This window comes from Orbicella franksi, chromosome 13 (assembly GCF_964199315.1).
Source record: "Orbicella franksi chromosome 13, jaOrbFran1.1, whole genome shotgun sequence".
NCBI lineage: Eukaryota > Metazoa > Cnidaria > Anthozoa > Scleractinia > Merulinidae > Orbicella > Orbicella franksi.
In genome coordinates, this window is record NC_138157.1 from 19,721,355 (window position 1) to 19,738,679 (window position 17,325).

A 17,325-nucleotide genomic window follows, 5' to 3' on the forward strand; every position below is an offset into this window, starting at 1 on the left:
CATAAAAAAAACTTTCCTATTTATTTCTCTCACATTCTTGTGGAACTATTAAACTAACGATGTCAACCATACTTCTCTCTGTAATCATGATTTTATTTTCCGTGTGCCCACCTTGTTAAAACATATACAACTATTTTCCTGAAATAAAATATCAAATAAGTTAAGGCTTGAAAATATTTACCTAAAAGGGCTTTGGGCTTTGCACATAAAACATGAAAACTTTGCATGGTTTTTTTTTTTGGATTAGTATATATAAGAAACCTAAAATAAGTATTTTCTTAAGATAAATTTGTTTCAGGTCCACACTAATGTAGCTTGCCTTTGTTAAGATCAAATCTAAGTTATTTTAAACAATAATTCCTTTCAGAAACATTTTGATTATTCCTCGGTCAATGCAGTTAGAGTTTGTCTACAAACTTAATAGGCTACATTCCTGAGAACTTAGAGAAACATCAGAGTACCATAGACTCTATTTCCTGTTGGAGATGATGGGGCTTCCTGTTACTTACAGGGCATTTGGTAGGTTAAAGTGACACCATCAGCAGAGGATTATGCAATTGGAAAGTTGTAACCAGAGTCATATTTTCATTAATGGAAGTTCCTCAAAATAATGGTCTATTTTGCATATCAATGAAGGTTCTTGATAGCAATTTAACACTGTTTTGAACAAAAATGCAGGACCCCCCCCCCCCCCCTCTTGATTATTCAAAGCAGCTTTTGTTCCCTTTGCAAAAGAGTTAGAATACGTTAAACAGATAACCTTGTCTGCTTTGAACCTCTCAATTTTTGGAACCAATTTCCACTCCCCCAGGGGCTCTGTTGACTGGAATCCAGTTTAATTTATGGTAAACAAGAAGGTTCTTTCCTTGGTCTAGAATTTCCATACATTTTTACAACATCAATGGAAGCTTTTCTTGATGTAATCAATCTCTCCATTTTTATGAGCTGCTCACTTTTAAAATAAAATTTAAATCCCAGGATCATTAAAATAATGAATCTTTCACATTGAAGATTAACAACAGTCTGAAAAAAAAATTGTGAAGTAACTTCCAACCATGCACATTTTTAATCATATTCTTTTTTTCTTTCTCTCTGTTTCGTTTATATTACAAACACTTATAAAAGAAACTGTTGAACTGCACTCATAAATTAACTCTATCGCTGCAATAACATTATATTAATATAAAAGAGAAACATCTGTGAAAGCAGGAGTAAAAAATAAACAGAAAGTGAGAAGAAAATGCTTGTAAAAATTGTTCAAAACATTATTTTTAATTATTAACAACAATGCAATATTGACTGCTGAATGGTAAAATCCCAGTCCTTTCAGATGCTGAACAGCCTCCAAAAACCTAATAGTATGTTAAAAATTATTAAACTTGAGGAAATTTGAGCTACTTCTTAATGACAATTTACATATTTCTATATCAGCCTCCTTCTGCCTTCCACACTCCAGTTTAACTGTATCTGTAAATTAATGTCTCTATGTCATCAAACATTTGTAGAGTGACATAATTTTCAACATCGCTATTGCTTACACTAAACTAGGTTCCTAAAAAAGTGTGACCATGACAAAGTCTTATCACCGTTTAGAATGCTACAGCTCCACAATGTCAGGATTTAAATTTCTAGATCCTTTTCCTACTGACTTGCATCTCATCAGGACATGTAGATAGTTTCACAGTTCCTGCATTGGTTTCAAAGTCTCTATATAATCATAGCTACTGTCAGTAGTTAACAAAAAGCTCTCAGAAAAATGTATACTGTAGTCTTAATCTTGGCTCCCACTGTGCATATATGCATTGGACCTTCCGTAGATAAAGGTGAACATCAGGTGTAATTTTCACTTCTCTTGTGTCCTGGCCCTGTCATTTTGCTGAACTAGATCACATCACACCTGAACCAATAGACTTTACTCACCAAGAGGTAAATCTTTGTTTCTCACAGCTAAGAATGTTCAAACTGCTCTGCAAAGTGTCCATCTAGTTCCTAAACATTTCTGAAATCTTGCAGCTCCAACTTAGTGTGCTTTTCTCTAAAATGACTCTGCAAACTTGCATCATCTTATGATGCTGAACATCAAGTTAAGTAGGTACAGAGTACCTTCTAATCACATCAGAACACAGCACGATTTCTTGTGCCGTCCAACCTCCTCAGCATCAGTGGGTTGCTTAAATTTTTTTCTTGGTTCTTCCACTTTGCTATTGCTTACATTGTTTGTAACAGGTGATTTCATGGTTGGAGCAGTTTCACTTGAAACATCAAGTGTTGCAGCTGTATCATTATGCTGTGTTGATGGTGGTGATGTTGGCTTTGGAGTGTACTTAGCAGTAACAGCTTGTGAAGACAGTTTGACATCTGACGGTGAAACAACTTTGGATTCCTTGAAGTCTTTTGCTGTGGTTAAGAAAATAATGATCTCATTTTAATGTTCAAGAAATGCTCTTTATGTAGACAGTAGTGTATTATTTATCATATCTATCACAAAATTCCCGAGTATGATTGGTTCTCCACAGCCTATTTTTCACATAATTGGCCCTCAATCCAGTGGGTGCCCATTACACCATGTGCAGTATAATTCAGAGTAATAGTGCTTGTAATGTCAAATTGGTTTCATGCTCAAAATTGCTCATCTGCATTGTACTCCAATAGTCGATTACTAAATTAATACCAATACAGGCAAAATATGGCACCAATTTAAATGGCTATCTTTCTGGAATGGCTGACCTTGTGCCAACATTGCTACAATCCCCAACAAAAGTCTTGGCACACCTTCCCACTTTTGCAACATCTGTCAGGGAAATTTACCAGTTTGTCCTCCTCCTCCAGTGTTGTTTATTATTTGTCATTGCTCATTTACAACATTGTCAGGAGGAAGGGGGTTCCCTATTCTAGTGATATCATTAGGTATTGTCCCCAAAATACCCTGTCAACAAATTTTTGTGCTATCTGATCCAGGCGTGCCAAGGACTTTTGTCATGAATTGTAGGTAACTTGCTTTCCACGTAAATTCATGGCTAGACTAGTCTCTATTACTAATCACAATACAATTCCTTTATAGCACAACTACTAAAAAGTTGCTTATTTCATACAATGATTATTCTAATTGAAGGCTTTCGTGCAAAAAGGGCGTATGTAGCATTTTGGGCCAATTTTTACTTTTTGTAGGATCGAGCTAATTCTTGGCAGACTGACTTATTTTGACATGAAAAGCATCATTGCGTAATTGTTTTTGTTGATTTGCGCTTTGTTTTTGAGAAATAACGTATGCAAAAAACTCAGTTTTCCAAGGGTATCTTTTGGAGATCTTTTGTTGAGCGAAAAACAAAAGAAACCTTTGTTTTGCTAAATGATGAAGTCACCAAAGCATGGTATTTGCCGCTAGTTTTATTATTCATATAATTACGCCATTCTCTTACTGTTGCTTTGTTAGCGTAAGCAAATAAGGCGCTGAACTGGCCGGATGCAAGTTTGTTTTGTCGTGACACCGGTTCAATACGAGGTCAGTCAATTTTTTTTTTCCAGTCTATTTCTCTACTTCTTCAAAAATCAAAACATCTATTTAAAAAAAAACGTGCTGTCGAAGCTGCTAAAAGTAACTGTTTAAGTTTGCGCCACGTCAACATCCACCTTGGAAGGATTCGCTCCAAAAGATGCCGCTCGGAAAACTGAGTTTTTTTTGCATACGTTATTTCTCGAAAATGCTACATATGCCCTTTTTGCACGAAAGCCTTCAATTATTGTTAAACTGATGAGTGTCGTATTAGATTGGTGTCACTAAACAAAGTTCCGTTTAATTTTTGACATCTTAATGACAACTTTTTGAAGAGTTCAAATGATTTGATCACTTGATAACCATGGAATTGAGGGTAGAGTTTACAAGTGCAGTACTATATTTCCAGTTGGTGACATGACGCTGTGTTGCCCCTAGCCCGCGAACATGCTCCCAATGAGCCTCCTACCTTAAAAAAAGAAAGAAAGAATTTCACGAGCAAAGCAAGTGGGGCAGGGTAGGGAACCTGTATACTTTGTTTTTGATGCCCCAGTCCACCCTTGGTGATTAGCCTGTTACAAATCAGTCAAGAAGTTAAGACTTTACTCCAGTCTCAGCAAAAATTATGCAAATCGACAAGCTGTTGTTAAGATCTGTCAACTATTTATCTGAAAAGCTGTCAACAATCAGTGATTTATCCAATCAGATAATGATACCAGATTCTGGTATCCTGGAAAGGCAGCATCAATAGAATGTCCACAGGCCTCCCTACCTTCGCTTCCTCCCAAGACAATTCTTGTTTCGCTTGCCAAATTCTTTTTTTTGCACTGGTTCGCTGGAAAATTTTTTCCTGCCCTTGCTGGGAGCCTATTTGCAGGTTATGTTGCTCCCTCCAAATTTCTCAAGTTACTAACAGTACAGCATACATCACTGCCCTCATCTTGTCAGTAACATGTACAATCATAATCATGAAGAAGGCAGTACACAATGTTAAATACATTCTTTATGAACATGAATTCATACTACATAGTAGAAACATCTCAGTTAAAAGTTAACTTACCCAATTGTTGCAGAGCAGTTTCTGTTAGTTCCCGTGAATCTCTTGATTTCCGATTGGAAAATGACTCTGGGTAACCTGAAGTATCAGATGATGGCACCTGACTCCTGCCACTTGTGCTTCCTGAAGATTGTGGCACTGGAGGTGCAACACGTGTCTTTGTTGATTTAGGTGCTGCTGTAACAGACTGTGTAGTTGCATTTGAGTTGAAGCTAAGTTCAGACAAAGGCTTAGTTGCAGGAGTCCTTTGCTCTTTTGTTACAGTAACTTCTTGACTACTGTGACTACTAGTTTTTATTGTGCTATTCTCTTTTGTTGTTTGCTGTCCCCTTGGATCGGCTGGTAGTTGCCGACGACCTGCCGTTGGTGATCGAGGAGGTGGGCATGATGGAGGTTCAATCTTTTCTGATAGCCTGGGGATTTTCTTCTCTTGTGACACTTGCTCTCTTGTTTCAGTCTTGCTCTTATATTGAATGTTTGTTGATGTGGTACCTTGGAAAGGTGCTGGAGCAATTTCCCTTGTCACAGGCTCCCTAGGTTTTTCACCTTTTAATATATCACTTGTTGTATTTGCCAGAGGTCTATTCTCCTTTTCATTACCTTCTTGTCCTATCACTTTTACACCAACTATTTTTGCGGTGCTTTTTTCCTCAACCTGGGAAGTTCTTTCATAATTCTTTGACACTGTGATTTCTGTCATTTGCGTGTCAGTATTTTCTATTTTTTCATCCTCTGTCTGTGTTCTCACTGGTGAAGGAGATTCTTCTTTGGGTATAAAATCATTCTGTTCTGCATTTAAATCCACTTGATTTGGTTCATCAGTCATCTTCTTGTCCTTCTAATGATGTAAATCAAAATGTCACATTTTAAAGTCTAGCACTTACAATTTAGATCAGAGAACAGTGATACTTTGACACCATGTTTGCTTGTCTATGACCAAGCTAGACAGCAGAGTTGGTATTCTCATATTTAAAATAACATCAATTTTGAAAGCCATTAACATTAGCACAGCTTAAGAAAAATCTAATTTAAGCACACATAAAAATTTTGAGGATTTAACCTGCAAAATTCTTTAGGTTGTTACCCTCAAAAATTCTGTAACTAGTCAGATGGGGCACATAAAAAGAGACATCTTATAAAAGCTAACAGTGTCTGTTTAATGATGTGAAGACTATTGTGACTGTCTGTCTGTCTGTCTAAATATAGACCACCTACTGATCAAATAAAGTATGTATGTATGTATTGACATTCCAAGTTTCATTCCCTTTCCCTATCCCCTTTTTGAAGGCTGCTTTACCGTAATGAGGAAAGCCAGTTCAGGGTGTTGTCGAAGAATTGCCTCTGCTTTTGCCTCATTCTGAGAAATTGAAATCTTTTCTTTCAGACTTGACCGTTTGACTGACAGCCTACAAAACAAACAGTAAAAAAGTTTTCAGATGGATCTTTAGTGAGGTAGAAAGTAAAACAAGTTTTTCCGTACAACAACAATGAAACTAGCTGAAACACCTTTATATTGAAGTCCAGGGGTACGACACTTCACTCTCACAGTGCCTTTCTCCATGCGATAATAAACAGCCAAGTAAACAAGCATGCAGTACATGAACTGTTTGCTGGAAAACCTGATAAAATGAGGAGAGGGTACAAGCATTTGATGTACTAGCATCTTATCCAGGAGGAGTCATAATACTGTTTTAGCTTCTTCATGCCAGCGAAATGGGAGTTAATAATCGGTGGCCTGTCGCACTGCTAGACTACTAAAAGGTCTTCCTTATATTGTACTTTGATGAGAACAGGAGAGGACAGCTGTCTGAGGACAGAGGTGGTCAACGTTATAAGAACATTCCATGACTTACGATCTTGAGTTGTTTCTTTTCCTTCGGTTATTCTTGACCTTAAACTTGTTTGTCTTCATTTTATTCTTGAGATCAATAATGAATTGTCTTGTGTCAGCATCCTCACATAAATCTAATGAGAGAAGATAATTTAAAGTAACACTATGTAATATTTATAATAAGAAATGGAAAATGGCTTGTAGGCTTACAGTATAGCCAGATAAACACCTGGAGGGTGTTTGAGAATATAGAGTTTACACAGTCAAGCATTTTCAAATTCTCTAAAACCCCCTCAAGTAATTGCATCAGGTTACAAGTTTATACATGTAAACAGCATTTTTAAATATTTCATACATAAATGTGTCAAACTCACAAGCAGAATTATTCTTTACATACCAAGTGGAGTTTCACCGTAAGGTGTCCGGCTTTCAAGATCTGCCCCATGTTCAACAAGTAACTCAATTGCTTTCTCCTACAATATCCAAATTTTAACTTTAGCTTCATGGTGCTTTGGAGTTCCTGTATGTTACCTAAATGTAGCAGCATTTTCAGGGTATTCAAGTACATTTTAGGAGTTTTCCAAGAGTACATATTTTTTCAAGGATTTTTCTAGGTTCCAGGAACAGTGCAAACCTTGGTTCCAAAGAATCCAGACAACTGTAACAAGGTTTGATTGTGCTGAGAATCTACTTGTAATTACTTTTAATCAAAACAATGGAGAAAGGAAAGAATTCAATCAAATTCAACTTAAAGGGAAACAAGTTAACTAGAAGTGAACTCTCATACAGTAGGAGAAATGATTTCAGCAGTAATTTTTTAAGATAGCCACACTGCTTGAGTGTTCCCAAACAATACAACATTTCAGGTTTTTCGAACACAAATACAGCTGCCATGACATCAAGTAAATTAAAGCTCTTTGGTTTCACTCACATTTCCCCAGCAAGCTGCTGCATGAATGGGCTTCCAGCCATCCTTATCCACAACTTCTACATCAGCATCATTCTCGAGCAAGAACTCCAACACCTCCACATAGGCATTGGCTGCAGCAATATGCAACTGAAAATAGAATACAGTAAAATCACATTTGATGGGACAATGTGATCTTTAAATATTTCCTGTAGGAATGAGAAAATACTTTCATGGTGATCAGCTGCAAGGAGGCAAATTTATTGTTGAATTTTTAATTTTCAGTGAATTACAAATTTAAGTGTGCATGTTTGTAGTTTTGTCAGTTATATAATTTATCTAGTAATTGTTTGGAAACTTATTGAGCAATTGACGATTTAGAAAACAAGTGATTTCTGAAAATTCCTTAACATTGCACTCACCTAAGGCTCATGCAATTTTGAGAGAATTTTCAAACCTCACTTGTAGTGCAAAATAATCCTTTTATTGCATTTGTATTCACATGATTACCTATACTAATTCCATACACTGCTTCACATTTAGATTTTGGGTAACAGTGTAATCTTTAAGTTTTAAAATTGTTACTGAGATTCAAAGTTTTTTTCTTTCCCTTTGAACTTTTGGTTATTATTTGGCTCTGACACCAAACCAAATAAGGTAAGAGAACACATAAAAAAAAAGAATTTTACAAAATAGTGTCCCAGTTTTACCAGCTGAGAGCAGAGTGAATACAAACTGATGAGAGGAAGGAAGAGAATTAAAACAGACAAGATTAATAACTGAATTTGAGGAACAAAAAACCTACAAGAAAGATGCTAAAATACATGAAAACTAAAGTTGTCCAATAACAAACCCTTGGTTGGAGTGGTTTGGTACATTATGCACAGACATTTTAAAACACATCACAACTTTTTATGCTACCATACTGAAACCTACTGCTGTTGCGCCCTGCATATCCTTGACTTCCAGGTCCCTTCTCTTTTCGATGGCATCTTTTATATCTTCAAGCATCCGCGTTTCCCTCAGTATAATTAGTTCATCAACTTTATCTTGATTGAAACCTGAAAATTTGACCACATTTACCTTGGACTGAGTTTGCTACTTACAGTATCAAGGTATACTGTTAAACTCTCATAAACTGAACTTTGGGTATTAGATAGCCAAATCAAGCTACAAATTCGCCCTACTGGTCTTTATCTTGTGTTGGTCCAGAACTAGCTGGAGAAGTTTCTTGTTTGTCACTGGGGCTTAGTCAACACAACAAGGTAAAATAGCCGGGGGGCTATGAAAATGCTGGGGATGCTTGTTGTAAAATTTGAAGCCCCAAAAGAAGACAAACCTGGGCGTGGTTCAAGCATTATTTGACCCTTAAAAGATACCACTAAAAATGTAATAGGCTTGATTACCAGCCACTGTTCAGGAGAGGAGCCCGCGCTAGTAGACTGGACTTGAGAGACCGACGAAAATCGAGCCAACAAACAGAGATAAGAGCATTTTTGGTTTCTATTTTTTTGAGTGCACCTTAAAAGCTACTTTGACAGCTAAAAATAGGGGCGTTTTGTCATCAACACCCAAAATGAGACCAGAATCCTTGATTTATACCCCTTAGCCAGACGATGAGGATTCCTGGCCTTTTCATATGGATACCTCCCCCTCCTGGGAAGATAAAGAGTGATCTTGATGAACTACCTTGTGAACTCTTAGCAGCATTTAGGGGTGAAAGTAACCTACCATGTTTATTCATCTCATTATGCAAGTACTTTCTTAGCTCTTCATCTTCTTCAACCAAATCAACAGGCAAGTTTCCATCAGCATTGATAGCAGCAACATTAGCGCCATTTCCTACTAAGTACTGAACCATGGCAAAGTTCTCACATGCTGCAGAAGCATGTAAGGGTGTCCACAATTCTCGATCTTCAGCATCAATATCAGCACCATAACCCACGAGAAGTTCTGCTATGTCTTCACACTCATCTATGCAGGCCTTGTTTAACGATGCAGAAAAAGATTGACATAACACATGTAAATTACAATATTTATTATTCTTTAAAATATTTTTTAATAGTTATTGTATTATATATCAATAATATATTATTAATAATTTTGTATTAGCAATCACATTTCTTATTCAAAACCAAGACCAATCTCAGCTTTTCAAATTTGGTCCAACAACATCTAAAGTACAAAAATTACTGTGATAGTAGTCAAGATAACATGGTACACATAAAAAGGTGCTCATGTGGTCATATCTTGCCTAAATGTGTACAAACAAACTGAAGAATAGGAAAGACACCAAAACCTTTAAAACCCAAAAGGAAATTTGAATGTAGGTAAAACTAATTTTGTATACAAGTAAATCAAGCTACCTGGCCTACAACTTATTGCCTTTCACCAAATTAGTGGGTAATTGAATTTAAGTATTCACAAAAATTTTTCATGTTATCACCAGCCAAAAAACTTGTAATTTCTCTTGCCAAAAAATAAAAACATTTCCAATTTGGAGAAAAATTGTGCCCATCACAAAATTGTATTTCTAGGACCCTCTGATTTAGTATACAATATTTTATACAAAGTTGGTTTTATACCAATATTATGAAGAACAAGGAAAAGGGACTGCATGATGGATTGTAAGTCACTTATTAACTTTCAAGTGGTATTTATTAAGTGACAGTCATTCATCATCTTTAGCTTACTAGGTGAGCAGATGTCATTACAGAGATCTGATATGTTTTGTTTTTACATGATCTAATTTTTTCTCTTATAAAGATCACAAGAGAGTTGAAATTTAACTGCCCTAACTTCGTTAAAGATAACCTTGAAAAGAAAAAGAAAGGTTAAAAATTTAAATTTTACAGTAATTTAATGAAAGCAAGTATAATTGAAAAATATGCTTTGTCAACAACGATTTCTATTTTCAAAATAATTAAATTTCTGTAAAGGAACACGTCTTGTTTACTCCGGGATAACCCGCAGTTTTCTTCATAATCTTAAACGGACATTCACGAGAGGCCAAAAAACAGAATTATGGATAATAAAAATTGTCTAAGCTTAAGTAAATAAAATTCCAACGGAGAGTAAGAACGAAATAATTGCGATTTGCAGACGTTCCGCGTTTAAAAAAAGAAGATAAAAAAAATATATATTTAAGTAAATACTTATAGTCAGCCCACAGCTGAAAAATTCTCACATACCAAAGTTGTTATGAGATCAAGTATTCTACACCGAATGAAACTGATTGATGAGAGATGACTTTCTGGTCTGTTACATCGTCTCATAATTTGACATTAAAAACAATTTTATGTTAAAGTTTAAAAATCCATGGAGCAATGGACCGGAAAAGGCAGCAATATAAAAATTATATTGGTTTATTCTCTAGGTGGAATATGTATTTTTTTCCCATTGCCTGGAATAAGCTTACTAGTTAAGTAACTTCAATAAAGCATATCAAATCTAAATTTTAATAGAATTATAACTGTGCAGTGATTTCTTTGGAAGGCATGATATATTGGGAAAAGGAATCAACACCCTTAAATCTTACACAAGAAAAATTTCATGTGGTCCACTGAAGAAAATTAATTTTCCAGTGAATTTAATTTCGCTCAACAGTAAAACAAACACGGATCTTCTGACAGTGAAACTAAGCAAACATAGCGCATTTTGGAAATTAGCTGACAAATATCGCGCCCTATTGAGTTGCAGCGATTCAAAACAAGATCCCATTAAGACTGCATACTTAGGTAAGTAAATCGGTCCTGCACAGAGACTCAACTTACTTGATGAAGCGATGTTAGGCCGTCGTCATTCGCTAAGTTTGGGTCAACACCATAATCAAGCATCCTTTTCACTGGATAAGAAACATCAATAATTCAAAATTCGCCTATAAATAGAAAGGCTCAAGACATAACTATCATCGAGGAATAAACTTTACGGCAAAAGGCCAGATTAGCTGTGTACGAACCTTCGTCGTAATCGCCCCTAGAGGCAGCCTCGAGGAGAATAATTCTGGGCTCGAATTTCACTGGTTTCGCTCGGTGAGGTCGCTTTTTGGGCGGTGGTGGACCGAGTTCTTTATCTTTCTCCCTGTCCCATCGTTTGAGCTGTTGAGAACGGCGTTTTTTCGCCAGCTCTAGGCGATCTTGTACTGTCAATTTCTCGACCTTAGGAATTTCAGCCACAAGTTCTAAATGGTCCGCCATGGCTTAGCGCGGGGGAGCCCAAGCAACTTAGGCCTCGTAGAAGATTGCGGCAACTTCCTACAGTAACATTTTCGAGGTTAATCTTCTCAGTTTCGGCCAAATCCGACGGAGATGTACAGCGAACTTAAGAAGACTGTTGTCTGGAAAAATTATGCAAATTTTGTATTTAGTTTAGAGGCGAGCCGCGGCAGTGTATTACCGCTTTCCATATATGGAGAGAATAATAACTTCCGGTTCCTCGGCTGGGGATGTGGTTAGGAAATGAAATTTCCCGTTTTATTTTAATACGCTTACACACTTCCTTGGTTTTACGGTTTTCACCGTTCCCACTTTTTAACGAAGCTTCTCTTTTGCGGGAAAATTACAAGTCAACGTTTCAATTAAATAAAAAAAGTGAGCTGTTCCTCTGGAAATTTGTTTTGGTGACGGTTTCGCTGGCAGGGCGTTTACTGATCTAAATCCCTTTACTAAAATTAAATATTTTATGAAACAAAGTGCCTCACTGATAAGTGGTAATTTTCCTTTAATACTAGGCCACAAAAAACTGTGTCAAAAAAAACTTTCCTTTTACGCCTTGTTTATTCTTGCATTTGTGTGAAGAACTAGATCAGAGATGCTACATTCCTTCCCAGTATTCAAGGAAAGCGGCTTCATCCGGCTATCGCAGATGCCAGATGTATTTATCACAAATATAAACAGCAAAACGGATGAAGATAACGGTGGAACTTCGATCAAAAGATTTAACCGGAAGTCGTTTCTGACGTGAGCGTGACATAAACTAACTTGCGTTACGCAATTTGCGTGATTTGCATTGAATCAAAACCACAGATAATGCTCTCGAGGTCAAAAGCTCAGCTGTCTCCTCGGAGAAGTCACGTCTGTGTGGTTAGCGACTGTATAGACAGTGTAGATGAAAAGATCGCCATGATTTATGTAGTTTCAGCCAAACTTGACTCAATCAAGGAACGTTGGGTTGGTAGCAAGAGTAGAAAGAAACAATACGCTTTTGTTTTTAACCTCACGTGGTCGGATGGCTCTTTAAGTGTCATCTGGCGCAGTTACAATGACGTTTTTGATTTTCAATGTGGACTGTTGGACTCTTTTCCTGAGGTACCGTGAGAGGATTTGTGAGGATTATACCTTACCTTCCAGGTATATTTGCATATTTAATATTCATCGAGATTAGTGTGACGAATACCCCTGAGTCGCATGTCTCGGCGCGAAAAAGCAACTGGCAGACCGGTTCTACGAGACAGATACGAGCTGAAAAGAGAAGCAATCGTTTTGCGAGCCAGGGTAATGTATATAGCACTGTGTCCTCATCGGAGAGGGGGTGGGGTTGCAGTTGCAGGTGACCTTTCTATGATGTTGGGAAATTTACTACCCTACTTCCTAAAACTTTAAGCCTTCCAACTCCCACCCCACATCTCTTGTATCACTTTTTAAGGGTAAGGCCCGGCCCCTTTGCATAGATCTTCCACTGAATCAAATTGATCTGGACAGAAATAATTTTTATTTTTGCGAGTCAACTCCAAGTGAAATAATCACACTTAAAGTAGGCTGTGATAATTTTTTTTTTCAGTTTTGGATCATTTCTATGTTTAGCATTCCAAGTTACTTTGAAAGCTGTAACATAATTCTATACCTAATAATAATTATATTTCATATCTGCCACTCATTATTCTTATGGTAAATTAATGCTGCATTTTAATTCACTTTCAGGGAGAAAAATCCTTAGGAAAAGTGATCTAACTCTTGCGGAAGAACGAAAACCAGAGATTGAAAGTTATGTCAAAAAATTGATCAAGCTTCCTCCCAAGATTTCACAAAGCAACATTGTGATGTCTTTTTTGAAAAGAAAGCGAAGTGATCCTGAGTGGTTTCAACAACTTCCACAGGGAATCAATAGACAGGGTGATCATGTAGATATTAGTGATTCAAAGGATTCAACGACAGAAAATACAGTTAAAGAAGGCCAACAGGTACTTCAAGGAGCAGATTTACTTTATGAAGATGACAGTGGACAAGGCAGCTACTTGAATCCCACATTTGAGGCATCAGAAGTCTAAGCTAGTGCCTAAAACCTGCAGGAATCAGTAGAATATTAGAAGTCTTTTAAAGTTGCCAGATAAAGTCCTATGCAGAAGCCAAGTGGTTCACACCGGCAGAAATATTTTCCAGTCTCCACAAACAAGGAGTATTCATAATTCCCTGCAAGTTCAAGATGTTTTTTTTTTTATAAATGATCGTAGCAATTTTTTAAATTGCATTCTGAGGTAACTTACATGTAAGGTTGTGTAAGCAAACCATGTGTGTCTTCCTGGAAATGATTCAGAAGAAATCTAACTAAGGGTGCATTCCTTTGGGGTGATGTGGATCAGGATCAGTGATCCAAGATCACTCAGATCATGGTACATCAAAGAAGCCAATTAATCCCTGACCAGAGTGGATTCACCGGTTCCTTTGATCAGACCATGTTGGATCACTGATCCCAAAGGAATGCACCCTACGATTTCTATGGTATAGTGCAATGTCTCCACAGTAAAATTTACCTTGAACCATTTGACACCTTCGTAATTTATCATATGTTTTGGTGGCACAGTTTGTCTTAGATCACTTCTCTTGCATGGAGGATAACTTAAATCCCCTGCAACCTTCAACAGTATTGCTCTCAATCTGCTTCCAACCGGGGTAGAATTCATTAGGCATGGTACGTCAACGGAAAACATGCTAAATGTATACCATGTAACACCGCATAAAATAATGAAGTCTAGCATCAGAGTCAACTTTTAGTAATGCTTATTGTTAAGCAACCAATTGGAACGTGGTCCGTGAACCCTGGAGAAACAGCAGGTTTCGCAAGCACCATCAATGCGTGTGATATACTATTTCATTGTTTGATGACATTAGAGTTTACAGAATTTAAAAGTTACATTATTTTAATCTAACATGCAGGTTTTTTTATAGTAATGGTGATAGTTCATTGAAATATTCTTGAGATTATGACTATTTACAACCAAGTGCTCAAATGTTCAAGGAACATAGGTTCCGATACCAGCCGCCGTTCAACAAAGGATCCTGCACTCCTCCTCCTAAGGCACAACTAGACGCATGAGCTTTGCATTGTTAATTTCCGCCAATCAAAAACATGCCTACATGAATTGAGCAGGCTGCATAAATTTTCTTTCTAGTGATAAGGAGCATAGCCCAGGAGAGTGGCAGAAATGGAACCCACCTCAAACACAACTTTTTGTCTGCTGTAAATATTTACTATGAGGTTGCATGACAATGATAACTGCTGCAGAGGAAAAAAAACTGAAATGAAACTAAACATGAATACATAATACAGTCCAACACACACTGGCATAATTTTGATGTTTTCCTTGAATTTCTTTCAGCTTCTCTAACAGTGAAAATGTACTGTACAGACTGGTGACTGGAATGAAACAATAAATAAAATTACCAGACAAGTTCAGGAAATATACAATATTAAGTTACAAATATTTGGGTCTATTTCATTGACTGGATTTCGGAATGTTATTTCTATTATTTAATTATTAACAATGTGTTAACTAAGTTCACATTGGGCACTACAGCAAAATATCCACTAACAGTAACTGGTTTAAGTAGTAAGATATATCTACCATACCAAGATTGTAGCCTTATCTCTTTGGTACTAGCAAAGAAATCAGTCTACACCTAAACTTATTTAGCAGAGAATCACTTAAAATTGAACCTGTGTAAGACTTCTTCACAGAAGAAAAAAAATTAAAATTACAAAACCCACTGGTAAATTTATTCATAACAATTAACTGTACTAATGGCTTTCTTTATGCACTGACTCCATAAAACAGAACAAGGTAATTACATCCTTTGAGACATCCTGCCTAAAAAAAAAACACTTTTAATACAATAATGTGCATACATATATATAACGTGCCTTCAAAGTTATTTCTTTCGATGGCATATTTCTAAGACATTTGAGTGAACCGAACTTGCTTTCTTCCAGTCTGGGATGTAGAAAAGATGCAGTCCACAAGTATTGCCACTAGTGTACTGCAGGTGGCAGTATAATGTTTATGATAACTTTCCCATGCCACAATAAAAGCCAAAGCAGTCCATTTCTTCAATTGTTGGTTGTTTCACATTTTCACTGTAATTTGATATCAGTTTGGTTTTTGGGCATTTGACGATATCCTAAAGCAATTTCCTCTTAACATGACAGAAACAGGACACAACATCAGCTGGTATGTGCTATCTTAAAATTATTTTAATCCTACGACACAAAAACACTGCCTCAAGGAAATAAAAATGTAAGTGAGATGTGGAAATAATGTATTTACATACTGAATGCTACAAGCTTTTAACAGCAATTTTGTCATTTAATTGTTTGAATGACTAGCAATTTTACCTAAGCTTAAATTTTTACAATTTTTTTCATTAACACACATGATGAAAAGGGTGTGCTTTTAGTAGGACAATAACTTACAGCTGGTAGAAAACTGATTCCAAATCGTTCCCCCATTTATTTCCCTAAAAAGATTCCAAGAGTTAAATAAAAATTTGTGAGTAAAACTCCGCGAAATCAGAATAAAACCGTGATAGAACAAATTTAATACCAAATCTGCGCACATCAAATAATTCCACAACAGACGATGAATGTTTATATTTCAAACTTAAAACAGAAAATTGAAAATCGAAAACAAAACTCCTCCAACTGGCCACTGTAATCTCTAAGTTTTTTCCTTGAAGCAAACACTAATGTTAAATGCTGCTATCCGATGAACAACAACAAAAGCAATTTTGTAAATGTGAACAATAAACTTTTTCCCGATGGAATCGATTGGATGTACTTGTATCTACATGAAAATTTGACCTCCGCAGTTCTCTAGCCGGCTAACCTTCTGATTTTGGTGGTGTTACCCATCCATATTTTTCATGAGTCTTTACCAATCGTTTATAAGCTGATTCTGCCTCTTTCTTAGAAAATGCCTTTTTAGTGGACCTGTCGATTCGTCCTTGACCCTTCACAACCGCGGCCGAAAATTGTAACACTATCGCTTCCACTGTGTAAGCACTGCTCCAACCCTTGGGAGTTAAAAGTTCCATGCAGATCGCTCCGCCATCTAAAACAAATCCGCCTTCAATTCGTGGCGCTGAAACTCGCATGAAAGGTGGTGCAAATGGAAAATTGTCGGGAAAGGTAATATTCAAAAGAATAAACTTGGTTCCAGTTTCAACCATATCCCTATAGAGCAAACTATCCGTGTCGATTTTGTACAATTTTACGTTCCATTCGTAAAGGTTATCTTCCACAAGTTCCGCTGAAAACAATTTGTTATCGCATCGCATGGTCACATCGTGAAACTCTTTCATTAGACGCTTTGCTCTCACCCTCTCAGCATGCGAAGAGGACATTTCGCCGTCGTTGACTTTCACACCGTTGTTGGTCCCTTGAGATTTTGCCGGATGAGAATTTAGGTGTCTTGTTTCGTTGCTCTCCTGAGGCTGACTGCTTATCTCGCCATCCTTTCTTTGGCTTTTGTGATCGTCTCCCTTCGCCTTACATCCATTCTTGTCCGAACCGTCTGCATTCCGTGATTCGCGTCTTACTAATTTTCGAAAAACGGACGCCATCTTTGAACGTCCGTAAGTAAAAATTCAAAGGAAGAGAGAAGTACACTCAGGGTACACCACGTATCGGTGATATACGTGCTTGGAATTTAACAGTCTCAAAAGGTAAACAGCAATCCTGTGCTTAAAACACTCCTGAGCTAAATTCTAATTAATTCCTGTTGCGACATTAAAATAAACACAGAAGTAAACGACACATATACAAGT

General features: G+C 36.8%; 2 protein-coding genes and 1 pseudogene across 3 annotated transcripts; 1 reads left to right on the forward strand and 2 right to left on the reverse strand.

Moving 5' to 3' along the window:
* Positions 1-1,047: 1,047 nt before the first annotated feature.
* LOC145465421 (uncharacterized) lies at positions 1,048-11,860 on the reverse strand. Its single transcript, XM_081449203.1, has 10 exons — positions 11,247-11,860; positions 11,062-11,132; positions 9,020-9,272; positions 8,225-8,349; positions 7,313-7,438; positions 6,779-6,854; positions 6,404-6,515; positions 5,848-5,956; positions 4,554-5,388; positions 1,048-2,397 (listed from the first exon to the last, which is right to left on the reverse strand). Exons 1-10 carry the CDS (start codon positions 11,482-11,484, stop codon positions 2,111-2,113), a joined length of 2,232 nt encoding a protein of 743 aa, XP_081305329.1. The 5' UTR covers positions 11,485-11,860; the 3' UTR covers positions 1,048-2,110.
* Positions 11,861-12,260: 400 nt separating this feature from the next.
* On the forward strand, positions 12,261-14,927 carry LOC145465435 (SH3 and PX domain-containing protein 2B-like; annotated as a pseudogene). Its single transcript, XR_014041598.1, has 2 exons — positions 12,261-12,636; positions 13,207-14,927. The product of XR_014041598.1 is annotated as an SH3 and PX domain-containing protein 2B-like (transcript).
* A 1,139-nt stretch (positions 14,928-16,066) lies between these two features.
* Positions 16,067-17,299, reverse strand: LOC145465433 (ubiquitin-conjugating enzyme E2Q-like protein 1). Its single transcript, XM_081449213.1, has one exon. It carries the CDS (start codon positions 17,119-17,121, stop codon positions 16,381-16,383), a length of 741 nt encoding a protein of 246 aa, XP_081305339.1. The 5' UTR covers positions 17,122-17,299; the 3' UTR covers positions 16,067-16,380.
* Positions 17,300-17,325: the final 26 nt, after the last annotated feature.

Coding starts and splice junctions, on each gene's coding strand:
- LOC145465421 (XM_081449203.1), bottom strand. CDS start 11,484: ATGGCGGACCATTTAGAACTTGTGGCTGAAATTCCTAAGGTCGAGAAA. Junction 5,389..5,847: donor AACTGGCTTTCCTCATTACG/GTAAAGCAGCCT, acceptor TTACATCATTAG/AAGGACAAGAAGATGACTGA. Junction 2,398..4,553: donor AACTGCTCTGCAACAATTGG/GTAAGTTAACTT, acceptor TCTTAACCACAG/CAAAAGACTTCAAGGAATCC.
- LOC145465433 (XM_081449213.1), bottom strand. CDS start 17,121: ATGGCGTCCGTTTTTCGAAAATTAGTAAGACGCGAATCACGGAATGCA.